Raw genomic sequence first — 19,420 nt, forward strand, 5'->3', positions numbered from 1 at the left:
CCCGGAGGTGAACCGAGTACTACGGCTCGCTGTATGCAGTGCGGAACCTACTACCTATGGCCGCTCGTCGCTATCGGTTCCCAGCTGGAAGGCTCCAGAGCTACGCTGATCGAGGTGGACGGCTTCGACACTACGACCACCAAAGACCCATGTGCCCTAACGAACATTCAAAGGGGTTTGTGCGCCCCGGTTCCTGAGGCTGGAACCCAAAGACCACCGGAAGAGGTGACAGGCTTAGGAGAGACCAGAGCATGTCCCCTGGCGGCATCAGAGCCGGAAGGCTTCAGACCCATTGCCCCCAGTGCTGCGGAACCTCTCCACAAAAGAGCCGTCCCCTACCACCATCATCCGATGACGACAACAGCCTTGTGATGCACTAACTGGCGGACCACTTCAGCGATCCTGTAAAAAGAGAGCCACCTGCCTGCCAAGTAGAGAGGCCAAGTCCAGTGGTCACGAGACAGCTTGCACTGGTGCGGCCTGAACCACGGAGAACTCCACGGCTGTGGAGGCTCCTAGTGCTGTCGAGGAGGTACCTGAGACTGTGTCCAAGAAGGCTGCAACTGGTCGGAGCCTAGCAAGGCTCAAGGACTTTGCCCCAGACACTGTTGTTTCCAAGGCCCCAGCCCCTAGCTCCACTGCCATTGCCCCTGCCCCTGTCCCATCTAGTTCAAGTTTCTGACACAATCATCATGGCAAAGTGGGAAAGAAGAAGATCCCCAAACCATCTACTGACTACAGGGACTGGTTGGAATCAGATGAGGGGTCAGAGAGGGACATTCCTGCCTCCAGTATGATTCCGATAATGAACCCCAATTCATATGGGGAAATGTTTAAGGACAAATCTAGCAGCTCTCTCTCCGGTCCCTCTGGGACTTCTGGTGTGTCCTCTAGGGAAGATACAGAGGATAAGACTGCTTCATCCATTGTGTCCCAATGCACAACACGCAAATGGTGGGATCCCCTATTCCAAGGGTACTCTATACCCATGAAACGCACTAGATTTGTGTTAATCGATGGGGAAACGGTTGACCACGTGGATGAGGGAACTTTTACCACAGAGGAGGTAGCAGAAGCACTCAGGAAAAGGGTGAGAGAAATATAGTTAGGTATTGTAACGCCTGCCGGGCCCTCCATATTATACCAGGAGGTGGCCCCAGAAGAACCTACATACTGGGTCTTACCAGGAAAGGCTCAGGGCAAGACACTGACCAAGCTCAATAGAGCAGATAGGGCCATAGTGTCCAGATACAGACAGTCTCATGGGTATGAGTACCCTTATGTTCCGAGCCTATTATGAGGGAGATGGAGGCTAATAGAGAGTCATGGCTCCAAGATGCTGTCATTGACAATCATACCAATCATAGCGTGGAGGCCAGCAAGGCAACAGAGGTATGGTGGGATCGCTCCGAGTGGGAGAAGTCCCGGGAGGCTGCTGCCGGGCCCACTTCCAGACTGAGGACGGGAGGGGGAAGCGCCGGGGCACGCCGTCCATGACCAAGCACCAGAAGGAGAAAAAATTGCGCGCATGCTCCGGCAACGTTCACGCGCTGCCACCGCTGCCTCCCCGTTAATCCCCCCCCCCCCTGAAAATACCTCCTGCCCTGAGCGGGCAACCACAGGGACTGGGGGTAGGAGTGGGGGAGCGCCAGCCAATCGAGAACATCTAGTTCCCCTGCCCTCTCCCTCCCTGGCGCAGGCCAACTACCCGCGTCCCGCCGCCCGCCCCAAGCGGGTCAGACCAGCAACCAGGGGTGAGGGGGGGAAGTGTACCAGGGAGGTGAAGGCCCCATGCACCAACAAAACCAGAGTACTTACCCACTTTCGAGGGGAGAGAAGGCAATTTCACTACAGCCGGGAGCAGAATGGGTCCTGCAAGCTGAAGCACGCCAGGACAGAGTGCCAGGAAGGTAGGACGGGAGGGGGGAAGGTAGGACGGGGGAAGGTAGGACGGGGGCGGACAGACAGACGAGTGACACGACACTAGTACATAGACAAACACAGAGACGACAGTGTATACTGTACACAGACACACACACAACAGTAATAGGGTGATACAGTCAGACAGTCAGTCAGACAGGCAGAGGGGTATTTGAATAAGCAGCTGCACAGCTGGGAACATTCAAACACGTTTCTCCCGCCTGTGCAGTTGCTTATATTAGCTACTTCTCCGTCCCACTCCCCACCCATGAGGAAGGCCCTGATTGGATCTCCTGACTCACTAGGCCTGGGACGTCAACCCCGGCAGACCCACCCTGTTGCCGCCCCAGAAAAGTACATTTGTGAGATAGAGAGGGGGAGAAAGAGAGGAGAGATAGAGGGAGAGGGGGTAGAGAAGAAAAAAGGGTGTAGAAAGAGCGGGAAAGAGAGAGATTAGTGGGGAGGGGGGGAGGAGAAAGGGAGGGGGAGAGAGAGAGGGCGGGTGTGACGGTGAGGGGGTAACCAGGCCAATAATAAAGGTATTATGCCCGGCTGGTTACCTCTGAGCCACATTGGGGAGTTTGAAGTATCAGCTCTTGAACCCAGCTATGGCATGTGCACTGTAATGTAATAAAAGATTTGTGTGTGTTTTGCCTTTCCAGGAGTGCTAACCAGTGGAGATTCATAGGGTGTGAGTTTCAGGGGGGATTTTATGGTAAAAGTGTTGTCGGATTGTGCCTAGATAGAAGGGGACCAGACTTACTGGCCACCCCAAAAATATATCTGGGAATCGGGTCAGATTCCCAGGGACATGTTGGCACAGACCGCCAGACAAAACCCTCCCTAGGATGCAAATACGCAACTTACCTTCAGCACAGACCAGAAAGGTAAAACGGGGCATAGGGATAAATCCCATCCCGGGTACGTTCAAGGGGCCCCCGGTATAGTAAGGGTCCCCCTCAGTATATGCCCCAACCCCCAGAACCAGGTATGAGGGTTCAGAATATCTCCCACCAGCAATAAGGTGGCGAGGATGGAAATATTTTCTAAGTCCAGCTCCAGCGAAAGTATAAGGAGCCGGGAGATTGTGTCTAACCATTTTTTGAACCAACTTTTTTTTACTAACTTCTGTTAGGAAGCTCGTAGAGCTTTGGGAAGAACGTGCAGATAGTTTCAGTAAAACAAAATACAAGAGGGACTTAGAAATATTTAGAATTAAATTTTATTAACTTGATATATAAAGGTGCGAATATTTATACATTGTATAAGAGCTGGGGAATTTCCAAGTCCTTGATTCCGGAGACCAGATGGTCACCAAGTTGGTGCCACTGAGTCTGCTCGGGTCCCGGACTTGAAAGTCTCTGGGATGCCAAGGTGTGAAGGCAGGCGTGTTAATACTCAAGTACCCACGTCCTGGCTTGAAAGGGGCTATCCGGCAACCATGTACCCAGCCCACTCTGAGGAGCCCAGCACAGCAGGAGGGTTCTGCATAGAAAGTGGCAGAGGTGCCAAGTTAGCGCATGCCCATTGCAGAATCCAAATCTGTGCCCGCCCGGCTTCAGAGTACTGGCAAATCTGTGATAGGCTGGCGAGGAAATTCCCACGCACTGATTGGTTAACGGGTTCGGTGAATGGGACTGAGAATCCTATAAGAAACCCTGCAGCCAATCAGGTCGAGAGATTCTAAGTGCCAAGACAGCAGAAGCAGATTTGAACTGACCAAAAGATGCTCTGGGAGAAATAGACGCGAGCTGGCTTCAAACATTTCAAGGCAGGAAATTTTCTAAGTCCCACTTTTCGGGGCCAAGTTCTGAGAATAGAACTTAGCAGTCGCGGCTGGAACTACAAGCTGAAAAGCATACCAAGATGTTTGGTACTCGCTCCCGATCAAGGGATTTCAGCACCTCCAGGGAGGAAAGAGCGGTGGTGGCAAGAACTGCTTGCCGAGATCAGTTCCGGGACTTTTCGGGCTTAGTCCCGGTCATCTAAAGGACTTGTAAAGACTTTGTTTTCTGTGCTATATCAACTAGGAAAGGTTAGTTTTGTAGCCCAGACACCCAGTAAGTGTGGTTTCCTCTCTATAATCGTAATCCACTGTGTGTACGTTTGTTTCAATGGAATAAATTACAATTTGTTTTACTTCTTGGTTTTGCTCAATGAATGATCCCGGTTTAAAGGTGTAATTGCCTGGTCTCTCGTGACAGCGGGGAAGGGGGAAGGGAGAGAGGGGGGAGGGAGAGAGGTGGAGAGGGGGAAGGGAGAGATGGGGAGAGGGGGAAGGGAGAGATGGGGAGAGGGGAAGAAAGACATTAGAGAAAGGGTAAGGAAATTGATGCTGGGAGAAAGAGGTGGAGAGGGAAAGAGAGAGGGGGAGACACCTGTGCATAAAATGGAGATCACCTGAGATATATGCAATTGATATGCAAATTATCTTTAAATCAGTTAAATTAGCATATATCCCAGGTATCTCCAGTGTATCTCTCTCACACTCAAAACTTATATTTCAGGGTCTGGTTGGAGCAAACGCCAATTTTAAGTAAGACAGACAACGCAAGACATGTTATTTGAAGCTAAAGTGAGGCAGTGTTAACTTGATGTTAAGCCTATGCAAATGAGATCACTAATGGTGGTTGTTTTGCACATAATTAGGTTTGTGGATTTGCGTTAACCTCAGGGAACATAACGTCCGTTACTGATTATGTTATGAGCTCTGAGTTAGTGGAGCTCTATAGATGTGGGTTGAAGACAACTTACAACCAAATCACTTGACTGGGTCATAAAGTGTCTTATGAAATAGCATGGCTATGTAAATATGGACCATAATCCTCAATTATGAAACACTTTGAAATAATACTGAAACTCACCTTATTGTTATAATTTGTCCTAAATCCAAATCGTATTCGTTTACTTGTGCAATAAATATAGCAGCGACGGCTTCATACAATGCAGTACCGTCCATATTAATCGTAGCACCGACTGGCAGAACAAACCTCGCCACACGTCTGTCTATCCCATTGTTTTCCAAAAGGCATTTTAGAGTTATTGGTAGAGTTGCAGAACTAAATTGAAAATAAATAAATAATAATATCTACATGAAACACTGTGCTAATTCAATTATCTCTATCGCAAAAAAAAAACCCTAAAGAAGAGGACAAGAATCCCTTAATAGAGCACTCGAATGAAAACAATATACATTCATTAATATACCATGCAGTATAAAATTCATCCTGAAATAACGCCAAACACCTTCAAGCATTAAAAACAATACCTCAGTAAACCTATGCTGCTTCCTCTCCTCTCTCTTATACCGTATTTGCAAAATGGGGAACCAAGATACACTTATTGTGGATGATTAAAACACAAGAAACTATAAATTCTTCAGCGTTTGTTCGGTAACCCGGGTACTGGATACTAATCAGTTACTAATCACACAGCATAAGCAAGGTCATAAGGATGAATACAAAAGATGAAACATACATTATGAGGCCTATTCACTAAACAGTGATAAAATCAGTGCATTGCAGATCGACTTTGCATTGTTTAATCGCACTATAAAACATGTTGGTCAAAACGGTATTAACTAAGAAAAAAATGCATTTTTTTAAAGTTCGTTAAAAAAATGCAGCATTGAACGACTTGTTTTTTATTTATTTTTTAGTGTTATCGCGCTATAAATCCTACGAATCTGCAACTGTTGTTAAAACTGCAGCTTGGAAGAGCTGCGTGGAGATGCTGCGATGCAGGCGATCGTGCAGTTAAAATATTCATTTTAATACTAGTGTGCGGGAGCAGGGGGTCTCCTGAGCTGAACCATATTGATTTCAGCCTCAGGGACCCCCTACTTCCCAAGATACAGGCCCTGGTATGGGGTAGGAGAAAAAAGACAGCGCACGACTCATAGTGTATTAAACAAACTTAAAGTGCTAAATTGCGAACAGGTAAGTATTGCACGTACAAGATATTACTATCATTCAGGCATTACATGTCAGGTACATTACCCCTTTGGACAAAGCGTCTCAGGAAATCAGCAACTCCAAGCGTCCGCTGTGGTTCTGTCCTGAATCGCCGAAGAGGGATTCTCATGAGACGTGTGTGTGGATCCTGGGTCCAATGTAGATAGCCTCGGTAATAGTCCGTTGGTAAGGAGCATGCAAAATGGAACTTGCACAATATTGCAGGGAACTCCCAACACTGGTGGTGACGGACGCCAGAGGTACTCCACAGATATATTGTGCGGCAGTCTGTGACGTCACATGACCGCGTCGCTCTATGAGCAGCATTCCGGTCTATGGTCGTAAACTAAATAATTAAGCCACAGGAACGGGAGACACTCACCAGGTTATGTGGAGTAACAAAATGGTCAAAATAACACTTCCTATATGTTTCCTAGGTTACTACGAAACATGTAGGAAGCGTTATTTTTGCCATTTTGTTACTCCACATAACTAACCTTTATTGTTCATATTCAATGTTCCAGTTTTGGTGTGCAATTTGCATTTTATCCTTATACCCAGTGCTTGACAAATCTGGTCGCCCGGTTGCCATGACGCGCCGTGGCGAGCGCACGCCAACCTTGTCCCCCCACGCCTACCTCTCGCCCCGGCAGGGGGGGAGGGAGCACCGCAAATGCTGCCTGTGGTCCCACTCCCCACTCCCCCCCCCGCTCCCAACATGGCTGATATTCTTCTTGAGAATATTACATCTTTAGCTTGAAATAAAGTCACATTTATTTTCTAAAATAACTCACAATTTCCACCTAAAGTATTGATCATTTTCTTCACAAAAAGAAGCAAGACAGCTTCACACACTGACATTAACACATTATTAATGTAAACTTTTCTTCAAGCTTTTACCTGGATGAAGTGGCTAATGCAATGAGAAGAGCCTGAAGTATCCCATGAATGAATGAAAATGGGTTCTTTTTGGTAATGATCAGGTACAAGAGCGGTAAAAGAAACACCCCATGAATAATCAACCCAGCCATGACTGTTATGGCATAAAGTCCAAGCTTCTTCCCAATCACTGATGGATCATCCATTTCCAAAATCTTTCCGGCAATTAAAAAAACAATCCCAAATGGAAAATACCTGCAGGAAAAAAAAGTGTATATTTTTAAAGAGATGTCACATTTTTTTTTAATACTCAAATTTATTCTGCATCCTGAATCCTGATCACATCCTATTGTGAAATTGTTCAGTAGTTTTTTGTTTTAAAGAAACATTAATATAAAACATTTCTTCTAGGGTGTCTTAAACATTTCACTGCCAGAAGTCTGGAAGCCGCCGAGACACAGACTTCTGGGATTTATGACCATTTGATCCCTTAGGTAGAGATCACATGGTCGCAAACGCCCACCCCGAGGATGAAAACGGAGGTGGAGTGCCTTCCGTAGGAGTGGTCAACATGGTCAGCCCCTACAGAACTAGAAAAACCTTGATGACATACTGGTTTGTCACAAGGGCCCTGTGGCATGCCGAGGCCTGTGCTACCCCAGGTATATCTGTCGGGCTCTGTAAAAGTAAAAATGGCCGCCATTGTAATTTCTAAAACTGCTTCATAATGGCCCTGACCACCTAAACTGTGGCATTTTTGCTGCATTTTTCCTTAGTTAGGTATAAGCTCTTAACCAGTGATTAACAAAGCAGCCTGTATTGTATAATCTGTGATATTGTTATTGAGCATTTCACAGCTAATAAATTACGTAGCTTTTGATAACTTTTATTTGACCAACATGAGATTTCTTTATCACTGAAATTATAGCACGCAGAACTTTCAAAGCCTCACATATCTCTTTGTAATGTGTACAACCATTAACATGGCAAAATAATATGTTATATATAGGCATCAACATCTCATAAACTTCAGTAGTCACTGATTGAAGTCAGCACGCCATCAAAATGCCATTTTTTTCTTATTGTTTTGAATTCTTGGAGATTTACATTTCTGGGATCAGAGACTAATCATTAAAACCAATAAAATGTAATCATTAAATATTTTTTTCTTATGATACTGTATTTGCTTAAGATGTAGTGAAACATTTGCCAAATGCTGGCAGTGGGGGGTGGGTGATTCTACTAGGGTTTATATAAAGTACTACTACCATGACATTTTTAATGCATAAATATAACCTTAAAATAGCAATTCAAGGAATATCTTTGTAACAGCTACCTTCCCTGTTGAATTAGATTTGTGGAAAAACCTGTGTGGAGAGCTTGAGCCCAGCACCGAGGAAAGAAAGAGAGAAAGAGAAAAAGAGAAAGAGAAAAAGAGAAAGAGAAAAAGAGAAAGAGAAAAAGAGAAAGAGAAAGAGAAAGAGAAAAAGAGAGAGAGAGAGAGAGAGAGAGAAAGAGAGAGAGAAAGAGAGAGAGAGAGAGAGAGAGAGAGAGAGAGAGAGAGAGAGAGAGAGAGAGAGAGAGAGAGACCGACCCCGACCGAGAGAGAAACCCTGTTCCAGGCAACACCGGTCCCTGGAACCCACCTAGAGAACACCCTGCCTACAGGTATGTCTGTTTGGACTGGTGTCAAAAGGTTGGTAAAAGGCCTAGCCTTCAAGCTCTGATAGGGACTGCTGAATGTTAGTCAGTCCCCTGCATGGGGTTAGGCCTGATTATTATTTTCTGTTGCCCTTCGTATCACACGACACAGATAGATACATATTATCTGCTTTTGGATACAGCCAAGTATTATTTAAACTACAACAGTATCCTTCTTGATTTACCCTCTCTCTCTGAGATATCCTTTCTGAGAAGTGGGCTGCGCATTGAGCTTTAGCCTAGCCCCTCCACTCTATCTCAGTTAGATAGCATAGCACATACTTATTAACTATCTACAGCTCTGCTCACAGGGAGATAATACCCCCTCTTTCTAACATCCACTGCGCCTAGGTGCACCGGCGAATTTTTTCTCTGTTTGTGCTTTATTTTAACTATAATTGATAGATATTACTCAATAACGGTGGCGCTGTGCCTTACATTGGGATCTCTGCACCCTCTCGTACAACTCTACATATCCCAGGATATTTCCCAGGTAGCACCCCCCAATTGACCAAAACTTTGGGAGTTTGAAGCGAGGTTATTTTCCCTTTACCTACTTACATTTATTTTCAACTAAAAAAGTCTCTGGTGTTTTACATCTCCTACAATCCTACATGTGTTTTTTTTTTTAAATACATCAGTTCTGTAGTATTAGATAACTTACTACATTTTTTTATTTTCAAATTCATCTCAATGCCATTTTAATTAGTTTTAATATACTGAGCATCTTTTGATTTCTATAGCAGGTTTTAGCACACTTCCACAGCAGTGCAAGATCTTTGCAACACTTTCCTATTTGTGATCATTTGTTGCCAATATTTCCAGCTGTAAATGGTAACAAAATAAAAATATATTGTAGCTGCTGAGTTTCACTGACTGAAGGATTGATTTGAAACTGAAAGGCAGCCATTTAATGAACCCTGGGAAGCAGGATTTTGTTGACCGATCACGGGAGAACGAATTGATAGTCAGCTTACTGTAGGTAATTCGTTTTCAATAAAGGTAATCAAATACTGCAGATATTAAAACAAAACAAAAAAAAACATTTTAAACTTCTTGGATTGCCTCTTTAAAATTAAAAATCTTTTTCCCAATGTTTTACAGGTTTTTTTGTTGTTTTTTTTTTAACTCAAGCACAGCACCACTACTCTTATAAAGACCCTTCACATGTGAAATGGATAACCAGCATTTAGTGGTTGGTATTCATGAAATCCGCTTACTTAACGATCCACCAGATTTAATAAACCGATAGATTACGTATTTTCACCAATTTATTTTGTATATTAGGCTTAGTAAATCTAGTGTTAATTATACCCATAATTTTAATGTGCACATAGCAGTTTAATCAATGTAGTTGTAAAAAAAAACGTAATTTATTCTGCTTCAGTCATTTTCTATTTCAGAGAAAGATTAAAACAAACACATTTTTGCAGGGACAACTTTTTGAATTTCCTTAAACCTTCTTTATATGTTTTTTTTTATCACTCCATCGTTGGAATTGATCCTGCAGTTTTTTTTTTACCAGATGTAAGAATATAAGATGAAAACGATAAATTTGTTTTCAAAATGTCAGTATCCTGCTAGGTACAGAATCTGATAAAATTGTAATTAAATAGTATTATTTAGAAGCAAATAGTAAATGGTCTTACCAAACTGCGACTGCAACAATTTTCATCACAGCCTCATTAAGACATTGGCATATGTTGATTAAGGGAGTTCCTCTCTCTCCCATTTTGCCTAAAATAAGACCTGTAAGAGAAAATATTTTGTTCCTATTGTTGGGTATAATATTGTAGACCTCCTAACTAGACAAATGTCTTGTTAACTTGTTAGAAAAAATAGGATGATTACTTTGTGCACTCCTTTAATAGAGCATTTCTTGATGAAAAATAATTTTTACTCTTACTTAAACCAGGAGTTCTTGCCAGAGAGCATCGGTGGTCCCCCCGATGTACGGTTCAAGAATGGCGAATACCAGCTGGTAATTTTGGGTTAGCAATATAGCCGCCGTGGTCAGGGCTTGACCTGACAGCCAATAGAAAAGTCGTGATATCATCAGGATTTGATGTTGCAACTTTTTATTGGTGACCCCAGTAGCCATGTTTGTAGTCCGTCGCAATATTTATTTTATGTGTCAGAACAGCACCTGTCAGACCCCCTGGTCAGACCCCCTGGTTCAGGTAAGATTAAAAAAACACTGTAGTGGGAACTGCTCCTTTAAGATACACTTATCTGGCTGATGTTCTGTCTTTGGGATCAGGGAGCCACCTGATATTGGACCTGAAGGTTACAGAAGAGAATAAATGAGGCACAAATGGACTTGTTCAATCAAAGATTTAATAAACGGTGTTGAAAAACTGACAGGTGAGAGAGAGGCTATGGGGCCTGTTCAGGTAGCTTCGATAATTGACTTAATGCTTGTTAAGTCCACTTTCCAAGAAATTTTGCATGTGTAGCTATTCGGAAAGCTTCGATAACATGTCAATATTGTTTGGAAATGGCTTTTTAATAAGCGTTACCATGCGAGAGCTCAAAAAATGCCCAAACTCACATTTTTTTCCAGCAACTGCTATTCAGGTAGCTTCGATATGCACATGGCACCTAAAATCCGCATACTCAGATATGATCGGATTCGCAATGTGTATATCAAGGAGAAAAATGTATTGTTACTACATAGGATTTAAACCAGGGGTCTCCGGCGCTGACCTGTATTAATTTCAGCTCAGGAGACACCCTGATTCAATCGTATGTAATAAAAATACATTTACAGCCAAGCTTCATTACCTTAGTACCTAACTGCTAAGGCAATGGAGGGGTTAAATAGCAATACCTGGTTTGTTGGTGGTAAAGGGGGTGGGTAAAGCTTGTAGTTGCCCCAGGGGGGTGGTCTCATCTCATGGACCTGTTCAAGGGAGAAATGAAGAAAAGAAAGAACATAAGAAGACTCACCTGGGATTCCTCTTCAAGCAACTGAGGATCATGGACTTCTATGTATCATGCTGTACTTCAAGATGAGGATCATTGCTTCATGGTCAAGAGTTGTTGGTGCCGCAGTTGGGTGGGGAGGATGAAAAACTTCAACTCAGCAAAGGTAAGAGACACATTGATTGTATTTTATTTAGTTGCATTTTTTTTATATGTTGCCCAATAATTGCCAATGTGGTTATCTGTGCCGTTGAGGGTATAGATAACAACAGTGACAATCAATGCATTTTTTTGGCTAATGTTGGTTTTTATTTGATTGTAGTGTATTTATTTTTTTAGATTGCCCATTGGTTGCCAATGTGGCTATCTCTGCCCCATTTGAGGTCATAGATAACCACAATCAATGGGTTTATTGGCTACTATTTATTTTAATGTATTGAAATATCATTTTTATTTTATTATGTAATTTTTTATTTATTTTAACACAAATGGGCAAAAGCGTTATTAGCCATATTTGGCTACTAGTGCTTTTGCCCATTTGTATGTGTGCTGATGGGGGTAGTTGCCCTGGGGAGGGTGGTTAGGCCTCCTGGGAGGGCAGCAAGGAGGGAGGTTAACCCCTTAATTACCATAGCAGTTAATAACTTCCAGGTGATTAAAGGGTTACAGGCCTGTGACAGGGTAAATAAAAGCCACCAGCTATATGCCTGGCAGACATATGTTTAGTCTGCAGTGCAGCAGTGAATAGGTTAACTTCAGCTGGGAAGCTCAGGCAATTAGTTGGATCCCAGCTGCCTAATAAAGGTGTGTTAAAAATGCCAGGATGTGCACACATGCAGCCTAGCTGGACAGGAGTGAAGTACTGAAGTAGATTACTGCTATAAGGTCTGTCTTTTTGTATGCTGTCTGAAACAGGGAAATACCCTGAAACTCTGGAGAAAGAACAGCTTGATTTAAGGTCTGTTTTGCAAAGTGCATTTTTTATGAACGGTTGCGTTTGCCATGCTGAAGATAAGCTATTTTGGTTGCCATGCTGAAAACAAGGAATTTTGTTTTTTCTGCTGAAGTGAAGCTATTTCTGGTTTGTGTGCTGTATGTTTTTAAAGCTAAAATAAATAAGCCTTGTCAAGAGACCCCGCGTGTGTAGTTGCATGTACCTGCAACATATGGTGTCAGAAGTGACGGGATTTTGAAAGGCCCTTGCAGTTAAAGGGCCACACACACAGAAGAATGAGAAAAATGGAAGAATTTTTTTAATAGTGTCTGTGCGAGCAGACCAGACAGCAGGGACAATTAATGCAGGAGCAGGCCCGGCTACAAGCAGAGAGAGATGAAAGACTATTGCAGCAGCAAACCCAGCTCCTAACCCAGCAGCAGGCAGCACAGGAGGAGCGTATGGCCAAGCTGCTGACCCAATTCCAGGGGTCTGCCAATCCAGAACCTGCAAACAAACCCCCAGTTCTCCTGAGGAAAATGGCTCCGAACGAGGATCCAGAGGTTTTTTTACTGACATTTGAAAGGGTTGCTGAAGCTCAGGGCTGGACTGCAGATCGCTGGGCCACTGCTTTAGCCCCGCTTCTCATAGGAAAAGCCCAGGCCTCATATCAGGGCCTCCCTGCAGATCAGGCAATGGACTACCGACAAGTGAAAGCCGCCATACTGGATCGCTTAGATCTAACCCCAGAGACCTACCGGCACCAGTTCCAGAACATGAAGTACACCACTAAGATGAGACCCCGGGTCCTCGCTCAGTGGTTATTGGACTTTGTGTACGCGCTGGTTACAACCCGAGGAGTGCACTAAGGAGGCAATTGTTGAGCAGGTGGTTTTGGAACAATTCCTACAAATAATACCCCCTTCCGCACGCTCGTGGGTAATACGCCACGCGGCTGAAACCCTAGCTTTGGCGGTCCGACTAATGGAGAACTTCCTTGGGGCTGAAGTACAGGCAAGTGTCCTGGACCCGACGGATCCAGGTCCACCGGCACCGGTAGATGACCAAAGAGGGAGGTCGGATCAACAGGGAACCTATGGCCCGTCCACGCGCAACCGCCAAATCCAACGGAAGGAGCGGTCGTTCCAGCAAGGGCGGAGTTCAAATGCTGATCCCTGTGAAAACCCTCATCTCCTTCCTGATGTCGGCTCGTCGCAAAATGAGAGGAACTTCCGTGGACGTCGCCCACAAGACCCACCAGATGCCTGGTATCCAGTATCCAGTCCAGCGGAGCGCTATCCACAGCCCCCTCCTGCGAGGGAACCCTCTCCATGTTCTGCCTGCAGAGAACAAGGCCACCGGCAGGTGGACTGTCCACAGATGGATTGTTCCTTCAGCAGGACCATCGCCTCGGCCTTCACTGGAGAAAATTACAAGCCCTGGCTACTTCCAGCCCAGGTTGGGGGAAAAACCATCCAGGCCCTTGTAGATTCGGGCTCTGGGAAAACTCTGGTCCTCCAGGAACTGTTACCGCCTAACGTGTGTTCTTTTGACTCCCCATGGAGTATAGAATGTATACACGGCGATGTAAAACGGTATCCGACGGCCAAAATCTGGCTACAGGTAAAAGGTCAGGAGGCCTACCGCGAAGTAGGAGTCGCTCCTTGGCTCCCTGCCCCCGTTGTGCTCGGCCGGGACTGGCCTTTTTTTTCGGACCTAATGGCTCCAGTCTCTCACGAGGAGCCTCATTCTATGGCTCAGGAGAACCCTGGCAAACTGTTCCCCTTCTCGGCAGACCTTTTTCCCAGTAGACACCGGGTTCAAAAGACTCGGAAGCAAAGACGCTCTGACAAACAGGACTGGTTGCAGAAATCTGGGTGTCAAGGTGACCATTCTAGTAGCCAGAGGTCACAAGTGATGGTGGGGATGTCCAGAGGGAGGGGGATACGGGCCCTGGAGATTGACCAGACCTGTACCTCCCTGACTTTCGCCAGAAGCAAAGGGAAGACCCAGTCCTTGCTAGACAGTATGACACGGTGGTGAAAATTGATGAGCAGATTTTAAATGCATAGGGGGTGATAGTATTCCCCCATTTTGAATTATCAAATGATATCCTGTATAGGGTAAATAGGCAGACACAAACAGGGGAGGTCACCAGACAGATATTGGTTCCCAAAGCGTTTGTTAAATCTGTGTTCACTCTAGCCCATACTGTCCCTTGGGGTGGTCACCTGGGCAGGGATAAAACATTGGACCGTATTTCGTCCTGATTCTATTGACCAGGGATACATAGTGATATTGCTAAGTTATGTGCGGCATGTCCGGAGTGTCAGCTAACTAGTCCGAAGGGACGAAAAACAGCCCCTTTGGTACCTCTACCCTTACTGTCAGTTCCCATTGAGAGGATTGGGGTAGACTTGGTAGGACCTTTAGAACCTTCTGCGAAATTACACAGGTTCATTCTTGTAATAGTTGACTATGCAACAAGATATCCTGAGGCGTTCCCCCTGAGAACAGCAACGGCGAAGCAAGTAGTCAACAAGTTGTTGGAGCTGTTCTCACGGGTTGGACTTCCCCAGGTTATGTTGACAGACCAAGGTGCAAATCTTATGGCTAAACTGATGCAGGATGTCTTAAAATCCCTAGAGGTCAAGTCTGTTCGGACGTCGGTTTACCATCCACAGACTGACGGGTTGGTGGAAAGATTTAACCGAACTCTAAAAGGGATGCTGAGGAAATTTGTAGATTCAGAGAAGAGAGCCTGGGATAAACTTCTCCCTTTTCTGCTGTTTGCAGTGCGGAAGTTCCCCAGGCCTCCACGGGATTCTCTCCATTTGAACTGCTATATGGCCGCCAACCCCGGGGTATCCTAGACCTCCTAAAGGAGTCCTGGGAGGAACAGCAGTCCCCTTCTAAGAATTCCCTGCAATATGTACTAGACCTTAGGAAGCGCCTAGATGTGGTCGGCCATTTTGCTAGGGAGAATCTTACATCAGCCCAGGACAGTCAGGAGTATCATTACAATCAGAATCCTCACATGAGAGTGTTTCACCCGGGAGACCAGGTGATGTTATTATTACCCAGTTGCGAGAGTAAACTCCTGGCCAAATGGCAGGGCCCATTCAAAGTACTCTGCCGCACGGGTGATGTGGATTACGAGATCGCTCAACCAGGGTCCAGTAAGGGTAAACAAATTTACCATTGCGGATATATGGTGCTCAAAAGTACCAGGACCTATACACTTGATAATAAAAGGAGAATGGAGTCTATACTGGGAAATAAACAATACAAAGTACTAAACCTATAATGGGGCTCTAGTCACCCTGAAGACAGGAGTAGGTGCACGGAGACACCCCCCCTTGTCTCATTGGGCTGGCCCCAGGTAAACGTACTCACAACTCAGTGCCTCCAGTAACTCTCTCCATCAGCGTGCAGCTGTATCCGGTCAGGGAAATCCAATGCAGTGTGTGTGCAGCGCACAGCCAAAAAGGGATAGGGAGCAGGTCTGGCAAAAAAATCTTTAATGTGAGGCCATAAAATAGAGGGTTGCAAACCTTCTACGCGTTTCGTGCGCTACAGGCACTTTATCAAGAATCACTTTATCAAGAAGTGTCATACATAGTGCATAGAACATTTAAATAGCAGCTGATTGCCGATTTGGCGCCAAAAACTCCATGACGTCACCATATGTTTTAACCAATGAGTAGCTTGGTTTTAACCAATGAGGAAGCTGATGTGATGTGCATTAAAATTAGTAGTGAACTTGATATTCAGAGTGTTATCATTAACATAATCAAAAAATGATTTCAAAGTGTCAGTGCTCCCGTGCCAAATAACGTTTTTCCATTAACAGCTTTATCAACTGCAATACGTCATTTGTAGTGTATGTTATTAATTGTGGCTGTGGGAAAAGATACGTTGGCAGGACAACAAGGGCCCTAAAGTTAAGGATACAGGAGCATTGTAGACTCTTTAGGAAAGGGGACTTGATGCACCCCCTCTCCAAACATTTTTCTGAATGTGGCAAGGGGGGCATGGAAAATTTCTCATTCATGGGAATAGAAAGCATAAAGAAAACAGTAAGAGGTGCTGACCTTGTCAAAAGGTTGGATTGCAGAGAATCCTATTGGATTTTCATGCTGAAAACCAGATTCCCAGAAGGGATTAATATTGAATGGAAAATCAATCATTTCTTGACATAAACATCCCTCATAATAGTTTAATCCTTATTACTAAGTATAGAATACCAATAATAAGAAGATTAATTACTCTTGCTAGGAATAATTCCAGCATATGATTACCTTGATCTGAATGGTTATTATATTTACTTATGAGTTTTCATGTCAAAAATATATAATATTTTACAGAGCACAAACTAAATGTGGGAGTCTATTAGGAATTTGAACATCCTTGTGTTGTTTATCATGAATGATATAATGGTAGTTTATTCAGTCATGTAGTGACTTGTCTGCTCATGGGGTACCTTAACAGGTCTTTTTATGGATCATAATATCCCTCTCTTTTGGTTACTATATTGTATTGTATTGTATTGTATTGTATGTCTTTATTTATATAGCGCCATTAGTGTACATAGCGCTTCACAGTAGTAATACATGTGGTAATCAAATAAATAACAGATAATATAAATAACAGATCATGGGAATAAGTGCTTTAGTCATAAAAGTAACATTTCGGAAGAGGAGTCCCTGCCCCGAGGAGCTTACAGTCTAATTGGTAGGTAGGTAGAACGTACAGAGACAGTAGGAGGGAGTTCTGGTAAGTGCGTCTGCAGGGGGCCAATCTTTATGTATCCTGTGTTCAGAATATCCACAGTGCTATTCATATGCTTCTTTAAGCAAGTGTGTCTTAAGGTGGGTCTTAAAGGTGGATAGAGAGGGTGCTAGTCGGGTACTGAGGGGAAGGGCATTCCAGAGGTGTGGGGCAGTCAGTGAAAAAGGTTTAAGTCGGGAGAGGGCTTTAGATACAAAGGGGGTAGAAAGAAGACATCCTTGAGAAGAACGCAAGAGTCTGGATGGTGCATAGCGAGAAATTAGGGATGAGATGTAAGGAGGGGCAGAAGAATGTAAAGCTTTAAAAGTGAGGAGAAGAATGGAGTGTGAGATGCGGGATTTGATCGGAAGCCAGGAGAGGGATTTCATGAGGGGAGATGCTGAGACAGATCTAGGAAAGAGTAGAGTGATTCTGGCAGCAGCATTTAGGATAGATTGTAGGGGAGACAGGTGAGAGGCAGGATATAGACCTATTATCTGACTTGAGGAACTTTAGAATTTATATATTTCTTTCATCTCAGTTTGTAATAACAAACAAAATTATAATGAATATAATAAGTACAGATTTCCTTGAAACATATCTGAGTATCATGTTCACATCAACTTTGTATTATTTAGGAAAACATCCCCAAGTTAAAACTTTGTAACTCTTTTCATCCAAGTTTAATATAAAAATTGTAATAATATCCTCCGCATCATTAGAGGGGTTGAACGTGTGTTTTTAATATAGGTATAGGAATATACTGTTTCTTAATAAGTAATCTGTATATTAACAATGTATGTTTTTTTTAGTGTATTCACACCTGATTAGAATGGCAGTTTCTTGACTGATTGTGCTGTAATAGTTATTCCCTTGTACATGTGTCTATATATGTATATTTTCTTAATTATTATATATGGTTATGTCCTCTGTCCTCCCCAGCTTAGGTATGACAGGGGTGTTCGTTTTTGTGTTCACACGATGAACGAGTCTTTGTTTTGCCGGGCTGGGGGGGGTAAGGGAAACCTATTTACTTAAGTATGATGTATCATCCTACATAGGGAATTTAAAGAGTTCGTGGGTTATCCGCATGCGCATGCGCGAGCGAACGGGAATTGCGTGAGCCGCATCTCGCGAGGGCAATCTCTTCACTGCTCATGGGGTGCATGTCATTCCCTTGGGCGCCGATTGGCTGTGTCTCGCAGAGTGGCTTAGCAAGGAATTCATTTGCATGACGCTTGCGCTATGGGGATAGTACTCATTGGTTAAAACATATGGTGACGTCATGGAGTTTTTGGCACCAAATCGGCAATCAGCTGCTATTTAAATGTTCTATGCACTATGTATGACACTTCTTGATAAAGTGCCTGTAGCACACGAAACGCGTAGAAGGTTTGCAACCCTCTATTTTATGGCCTCACATTAAAGATTTTTTTGCCAGACTTGCTCCCTATCCCTTTTTGGCTGTGCGCTGCACACACACTGCATTAAACAAATTTACCATGTGAACTTGCTTAAACCCTGGAAGATGCAGCGGTCTCTATTCATCCACCCGGTGGAGGAGGAAACAGACTTGGGTCCTCAGCCCCCACGGGAGAACATCGTGGGTGAAGATAAAATCCCAATGGGTAAACAGTTGTCCTCTGAACAAAAAGGGGACTTGTTAGCAATAATTACACAATTCCATTATGTTTTTTCTGATTTACCAGGGCAAATTAACTTAATTTCACATGCGATCGAGACAGCACCTGGGGTAAAAGTACGTTCCCGTCCTTATAGGTTGCCTGAAAGTCGTAGTGCCCTGGTAGAGAAGGAGGTACAAGAAATGTTACACTTAGGAGTGATTGAGGAATCATGCAGTGTGTGGTGTAGTCCACTAGTTATGGTCCCTAAATCCGATGGGAAGGTAAGATTTTGTGTGGACCTCCGAAAGGTCAATGCGGTATCCAAGTTTGACGCATATCCAATGCCAAGGGTGGACGAATTAATTGACACCCTTGGTAATGCGGAATATATATCCATGCTGGACTTGACATGGCAGTTAACCCCTTCATAACCGTAGTGGTTAGCCGCTAAGGTAATATTGTGCTGTTTTTATTTTAATTTAAATTACATATTATTGAAGCAGGGGGTCACCAGACTTGAACCACATACATTTCATGTCTGTGGACCCCGTGCTTCACAAGGTACAGGCCCCAGTCTGGGGTGCCAGTATCTACAGCAAGTTTAATTCTCCCGCTTCACGTGATCGGGACATTTAAACATGCAGGAGATAACGTCACCCCCTACGCAGGCATGAACCTCGAGAAGCAGGGGGTCCCCAGACCTGAAATTAATG

The 19,420-nt window shown here is 44.1% G+C and overlaps 1 protein-coding gene across 7 annotated transcripts in view; it reads right to left on the bottom strand.

Annotated features, from left to right (window-relative positions):
- The window catches only part of LOC142501618 (excitatory amino acid transporter 5-like), a 74,619-nt gene that overhangs the window by 5,523 nt on the left and 49,676 nt on the right, over nt 1-19,420 (bottom strand). For all 7 annotated transcript variants that reach the window (XM_075611726.1, XM_075611728.1, XM_075611727.1 and 4 more), the window contains 3 exons: nt 10,103-10,202; nt 6,774-7,007; nt 4,785-4,979 (listed from right to left, as the gene is read on the bottom strand). In XM_075611726.1, coding sequence (XP_075467841.1) covers nt 4,785-4,979; nt 6,774-7,007; nt 10,103-10,202 — 529 coding nt within the window. The remainder of the gene's footprint in view (nt 1-4,784; nt 4,980-6,773; nt 7,008-10,102; nt 10,203-19,420) is intronic.

This window comes from Ascaphus truei, chromosome 8 (genome assembly GCF_040206685.1).
Source record: "Ascaphus truei isolate aAscTru1 chromosome 8, aAscTru1.hap1, whole genome shotgun sequence".
NCBI lineage: Eukaryota > Metazoa > Chordata > Amphibia > Anura > Ascaphidae > Ascaphus > Ascaphus truei.